The sequence below is a fragment of the Humulus lupulus genome, chromosome 1, assembly GCF_963169125.1.
Source record: "Humulus lupulus chromosome 1, drHumLupu1.1, whole genome shotgun sequence".
NCBI lineage: Eukaryota > Viridiplantae > Streptophyta > Magnoliopsida > Rosales > Cannabaceae > Humulus > Humulus lupulus.
The window spans coordinates 251001019-251008131 of record NC_084793.1 but is presented as its reverse complement, the minus strand read 5'-3'; the positions used below and the strand labels follow the sequence as shown (position 1 = coordinate 251008131).

The following is a 7113-nucleotide window of genomic DNA, read 5'->3' as shown; positions in this document are numbered from 1 at the left end:
GTCAACAATAACATCACACTAATGATAATATTCACAAAATATTAAATACTTATACAAACACATAGAAAATCTGGTACCAAAGAGCAAACTTTGAGCATTTCACTGCAAAAAGACTTGGAAGATAAAGATTTATAATAATATAGTCATAAAGAAAGTAAGTCGCTATTATTCTCAGTAATATAAAATGAATTTCAAATAACAATGCACAATATAAATTTACATATATAATACCATGCAATTATGTAATTATGGGCTCTTGTAACTAGTTAAAAAAAATTGGATATTACACCCTATTAAGAAGATCTTCTTATTTTGGGAATCCAAGCTTTTGTTGATCTCCCACTCCTTTGCCTCATCCACTTGTAACTAATTGGTTGTTGTCTAAACCAGATCTACCAAATCCATGGCACCTACACAAACCCTTGCCTCCAAGTCCAACCCTAAATAGAGTTCTTCAAGAGAATAAAAAGGGGAACCCAATCATTGGGAAAAACTGCTCCTATAACCAATCACCCAGAACTCTTTCTTGCAATAGTCGGAATCAAGTTAAGACGATAGAACTAAGAAGAATTGAAAAACGAAATGATATGAAGGCCTTGAAGAAGAATGGAGTGTTGAACTAGACCAAAAGCCTCAAAAGGCAAGCTCTTGCAGAGAGAATTTTCCCGAGATCCACGTATTTTTTATGATATCCTATGTGTAACTTTCTGTCTCCTATTCTCCGAACTTTCATCATATTATCTAACTTTTGCTCCTCTTTATTCTTATGGATACTTCTAGGGTGCACCCCTAAAAATGGCCATATTGGTACACCCATCCTGTGTTTTGATACCGGGATGATTTTTGGCTATTTTTTTTATGACCATGTATATTATAATTATTTAGAGCATCCTGTAAATTTTCAGGACATTCTGAATAGTTTACAGTACCGAAAACAATGTTCAAATAGTCGGTTGCACGCGTGACTATTTTTTCTTATGTGTGTGGAAGATATAACATGTTTGAACCATATTTTTGATATTATAAATTATTCAAAATTTCCTGAAAATGTGTAGGATGCTCTAAATAACTACAATATATACAATCATAAAAAAAATTACACCGAAAATTATTCCAATACTAAAACAAAAAAAAATATGTGCACCAGTACTCTCAAAAACATGGGGTGCACTCTAGAATTTTCCTATTCTTACACTTCAATGGGGAGTTTTTATGTTATTTTATATATACAGTAAATAAGTGTGTGGACTAACATAATATTTACTAAAATATGGAAATGTATGTGCTCTAAAATTTAAAATAGGAACCTAAAAAATCAAATGTGATTATCAAGTTAACAAGTGAGTAAAATCCAATTCGAATGTTGTTGTTGTAATTTTTCTAGAACAAAAGTTATCCGAAGACATGTAATTTTTCCATTTGAATTTCCCAGAGTAATTAGGTGGCTTTAAGAGAAATTTTTTGGATCTATATATTGTAATTAATCTTGTACCCACGACTACCTAGGCGTCCTTTACTTGACTTTTTACTGATTAAGAATAAACATATTCATTTGATGAATTGGTCCGATCAGTCAAAATGTAAGTTAATATATAATTATAGGTTAGGGCCACGCTTCACTGTTTGAGAATAGTTGAACCTATAGCACACATCTATAGCAGTAACTTTGAATATCATGAAATTATTACTCTGAAAAGTACGCTATATATAAATATATATATATATATATATACACCTTCTTTCTTTCTTTCAGGGGAAGAGATTTACAGTTTGACAATAATAATCTTAAAACACACGTGAAAAATAAATATATATATATATATATTACTGTCATTAATTATTATAGCATTGGTCAAATTTTAGCTAAGTCAAATTGAGAATAATTAGTGGCATAAATATACAATGTTTATATTTTATTATAATTTTATACTTAATTTTTTTTCAGCAGCAATAAAACATTGCTAATGTTACTAAAACAGTAATTCTGTTACTATTTTTTTTCCTTTTTTTTTCTATTAAACGGAGAAATAGTAATCAATGTATTCACTATTTTCGTAACATTAGATATTATTGCTGCAAAATATATATATAACTACAACAAAAATACAAATATTAATTACCCTCAAATTAAAATATATTTCTCCAGCAGACACTGAGACGAGAGACTACTAGAAAAGTTTTCATTTATAAATTCACAAAATGAGGACTTTTATTCTTTTGATATCATCAAACATATATTAGTTCCTATATCATTAATTTGGACGCCTTATAATTATTACCACTCACTAGCTACTTTTTTTAAATAAAAAAAGGAAGACCAAAGATTTAATTTAATTAAAAAAAAAACAAAACACCAAGTATAGTTTAATATAAGTATTATTGGATAAGTCAATATATGACAAATTACTAGGATAAGAAAACGGCAACAAAAATTAATAAATTAGCTACACAAAACAAATATTTGCCAAAGTTATAATCGTTACCAAACAAACACTATACTATCTTGCTAGTTATGTATATGTTTTCTGCTAGTTTACTTAATTGTCATAATAATATAGGTTTAAATTACTTTCTGAGCCGATATTAACCAAATATTGGAATCATTTTTTTTTAAATATCATGCAACTTTATATAAAATTATATATTTATACAGAGAAATTATAATGCATCCACTTTGTTTACAAAATATCAGTACATCTTTTTTCTATTTTCAGCACCCAGATAGATATAATAAAAAAATAATAATACGACGGTATAGTTATTTAGAACATCTCGCAAATTTTCAAATATTCTGAACAGTTTACGTAGCCGAAAACAGGGTTCAAACTGTCAAATTTTACATACGTACACAAAATAATAGGCACACGTGCAAGAGACAGTTTGAATCCTAGTTTCGGTACCATAATTTATTCATAATTTCTTAAAAATTTATAAGATGTTCTAGATAGCTATAATGTACACCGTCGTGTAAAAACAATTAAGATTATATTTATCCAAGTTCCGAAAATAGAAAAATAATGTATAGTGTTGTTAAAAAAGTGTTGTAAAAGAATGAATGTATTATAATAGCTACCTATATATATATATTAAAATTTCAAGAAAAGATTCTCTCTCGATCAAGAAATAGTTGAAGCTTTTACCAATATGCATGAATAATCATTAATAGAGTTACATATAGACGTTAATAAAAGCTAAATTTTGCAGCTTTAGTACTGATCATCACACTAGCTACTTGCATCGATTGTTGATCTACTTCAAAATTAAGTAACACCTATACTAAAGAAAGAACATATGCAATATTCTTAACTCGTCAACAAATTGTTTTGGGTTATGTTATTGACATGATTAGTCAACAATATTAGTTTCTACGTGTTAAAAAATTCAGAACTAACATTAGACCCCGATAACACATGATAACTTTGGAGTATCATTAATCTAATTTATTTGTGTGCAACTTCTTAATCTAAGAAGATTTTTTTTCATAGTCACACACAATTAAACAATTGAAGAATCAAAGATACATTATAGTATCTATCATATTTTTTAAGCACGATAGTTATAATGAGAGTACGTATATAAATAATGAGTGGTTAAAAAGAAAATAAAAAACAATTTTCTTATAAAAATAGAGTGTAGAATTTTCGTTAGACGTGGTAATATTAATTAATATAGGGTAATAATATTGATGAACTGAAGATATATTTGGTGGCAAATAGCTGTCCAAATGTGTCTATATATATGCAGGCCATAAAGTCAAAAAAAATTCTAAAACTACATATTATGGCTTCCTAAGTCGTAACTACTTTTGGGTCCCTCACTATGTATCATTCTTTTTGCGTCACTTGTTTGACATTAATGGCTTGGTCAACTATATATCTGTATGTATTTCTGTGTTAAAAAGGCAAAAATATAGCTCTCAACACTAACTTTTTGTTTGTCTTGCTAAGAAGAAATTGAGCTCTAAACCAATATATCTACAAGAGTGGTTGGCAGCCGTTGCAGGTCACTAGAGGTTCGGTCAATAAATCCCCCAACATGATAATTATTTAAATACTATCTCTGCTTTAATATGTTAAACTTAATAAACTTATAGAATTAACCATTATTTGTTCTCTTTTTTTTTAATAAATTAACAATTGTTCTTTAATTAAACACAAAAGGCATTAGCTGCTAGAAAAGACAAAAAACAAATTCCCAATTTTATGTGTGAACGGGAAGACTAGAGCTAACTAGCTAGCTAGCTTGATCTGTGTATATTCATACAACCATATTGTACTAATACAATTTTATATATCATCTTCTCCCATACATGCATGCTTTAATATTCTCTTTATTAATTACTAGTGCCAGCTGATATTATTGAAACTACAAAATAAGTTCACACTATTTGTTTGTTAATTATATAGAATATTTTATCAATATACGGTTCTAAGTAATTAGTTGTGTGTTAGTGTATATATTTAAATTTATCTAAATGAAACATTTTTAAAGAATGTAAGTATATATTAATATATATTATATATATATACTTTAATTTTTATAATTATTTGTGTTTGAATGGACTAAACTACTACAGGTTATTCAAAGTAATTTTAGAGACTAATGCTCAATTCCTAATATTACACCCTATAATTTCTTATAATCGAGATATATATGTTAGATATGCACCAAATTATTACCCAAAGACTAAAATCGACAAAAGGCAAGTTTTTATATGAAAAGATACCAAAGAAGCATAAAAATCCCCTTTGTAAAAAAAATGAAGAAGAAGCATAAAAATCATATATAACAAGTGAACGTACAGAATATTAACAATATACCAACTTTGAACCATGAAGAGATCTACATCTGTACATGAACAAAACTATATATGTAAGCCCAACAAAAAAAAAACTATATGTAATATAACTGACATAACAAAGTTTTTTTTTCTTCCTTTCTCGATCTTATAGTGTATATATATATATATATATATATATATAGTTAGCCTTATTCTAGCTACATAGCTAGCTAGCTTTCCACAAACTCATAAATAAAAACTCATCAAACATATATCTATCTCTCAACCTGAAGGAGATATTGTAACATATATATTATATGAACAATAATACTATTTATATATATGACATAATAATACACAATAATAATATATAGTGGTAGTGATAGTAGTTTTAGGCAAATAAAGAAAAAAGGTTCCTTATATCAAACGAACAAAAGAACTCTACTTGATTATAATATTAGCTGTAGCTAGCTACGCAAAGTCCTGAAATAAGGAGTCATCAAGGAGGTGGTCAGGCCAGACAGAATGAGTCACTTCTTCTCCATAGCTTGAATTAATAATGCAAGCATCACCCTGATCCTGAAAGGTAGTGGTAATCCCCGCCGCCGGCTCAGGAGCCTTCACAGGCGGCGCCGCCACCGAAGGAGGAGAAGGAGTAGTACAGGCAGAAGAGGGAAGCCAAGCAGCTGATGAGAAGATCATCTCATCTTGGCCTAACAATATAAATTGGTTATTGTTATTATTATGGCTGAACATTGCCATGCCCGGAACTTGATCAGAATCGCTCTCAACATGAATAGCCATTTGTTTGTTGTGTGGGGACCTCTCATCATGGTTATTATTGTCATGATCACTACATTGGATTTTCAAGTCAGGCAGGTGAGCAAAAGAAACTGAGTCGTGGAGAGACTGAAGAAGGTCATGATGATGAGTAGAACTTGGGTTTTGGAATTGAGGAGAATCGAAAACATTTTGGTTGTTGTTGTTGTTGTCTTTGAATGAAGCTAAGGAGCTGAGAAGGTTGATGGTTTCGATGTCAGAATTGTTGAGATTATTGAAGTTGGTTTGGTTCCCATTATGAACGGAGTTAGGTTGAAGAAGGTACTGTAAGTACTGAAGCTTGGCCATGTTTTGAACAGCTTCGGCTTGGATTCTGACAGCATGTTCTTCCCAAGGATGGTCCATAAGCTCCTTGAGATTGGCTAAAGCTATAAGATGAGGCAAACTCGAAAAGATGTCAGTACGAGGACGGTGAGTCATGGGATCAATCCCCATTTGGATCAGCTTTTTCTTCAGATGGGTGTTCCAGAAGTTCTTTATCTCATTGTCCGTACGCCCTGGTAGGTGGCTTGCTATTGCTGACCATCTTCAAATAACCAATAAAATACAACCATGATTAATTAAAAGCAGAAGAAAATAAGTTAAGATAAAGAAGAAGAAGAAGAAGAAGAAGAAGAAGAAGAAATTGAATTGATATTTTCAAGGGAACAATAATATATAATCATTATTATTACTTGTTTCCAAGGATGGAGTGAAGATTGAGTATGGTTTCTTCTTCTTCTTGAGAAAATTTCCCTCTTTTGATATCAGGCCTCAAGTAGTTTGTCCACCTCAATCTACAACTCTTCCCACATCTGTTTAACCCTGTACAAATAATGTAAACACACAACCAAGATTACCCAATTGAGAATATTGCAATATATTTATGTATATATGATATATTATACATATGTATATATATATATGTATATATATATATGTACCTGCAAGTCTAGGGAGGGCTCTCCAGCTTCCATGGCCATTCTTGTGAATAAACGTAACAAGCTTCTGGTCTTCTTCAGGGGTCCAAGGGCCTTTCTTAAGGCCACTCTCATCACAACAAGGAGATCTTCCCATGATTATTATTGTTATATGTTTTGTTTTTCCAAATTAAGAAGATTTGGCTCTGCTCTGCCTCCCCCAAATCCAACCATATGAGAAAGAAGAGCTTTATATTTATATACAAATCAAGGTCTTGTCTCCCCAATCACATTGAGGCTGACTGACGTGCTAGTTTCTCATTTGCTTGCATAACTACTACACCCTTTTTCTATATATTTAAATATATCTCAAAAATGTCATATCATTTTCTCAGTATTATTTGTCTGCGACTCCACATATATTAATATTGTTTTATATATGCGATTTTTCTTTTTATTTTTTTATAAAATTAGAAAGAAAAATTCACACACATATATATGTGTGTGGTGTGTGTGCCTTGATTAAACAATCATAAGTGTACCTTTGTCTTTTGTGCTTATTAGTCAATTGTCTCTACAGAACATATTACGACG

At 30.3% G+C, this 7113-nt stretch overlaps 1 protein-coding gene across 1 annotated transcript; it reads right to left on the bottom strand.

Annotated features, from left to right (window-relative positions):
• Nucleotides 1-4992: 4992 nt before the first annotated feature.
• LOC133831346 (transcription factor MYB92-like) lies at nt 4993-6831 on the bottom strand. Its single transcript, XM_062261607.1, has 3 exons — nt 6544-6831; nt 6295-6424; nt 4993-6146 (listed from the first exon to the last, which is right to left on the bottom strand). Exons 1-3 carry the CDS (start codon nt 6674-6676, stop codon nt 5252-5254), a joined length of 1158 nt encoding a protein of 385 aa, XP_062117591.1. The 5' UTR covers nt 6677-6831; the 3' UTR covers nt 4993-5251.
• Between the last annotated feature and the right edge of the window lie 282 nt (nt 6832-7113).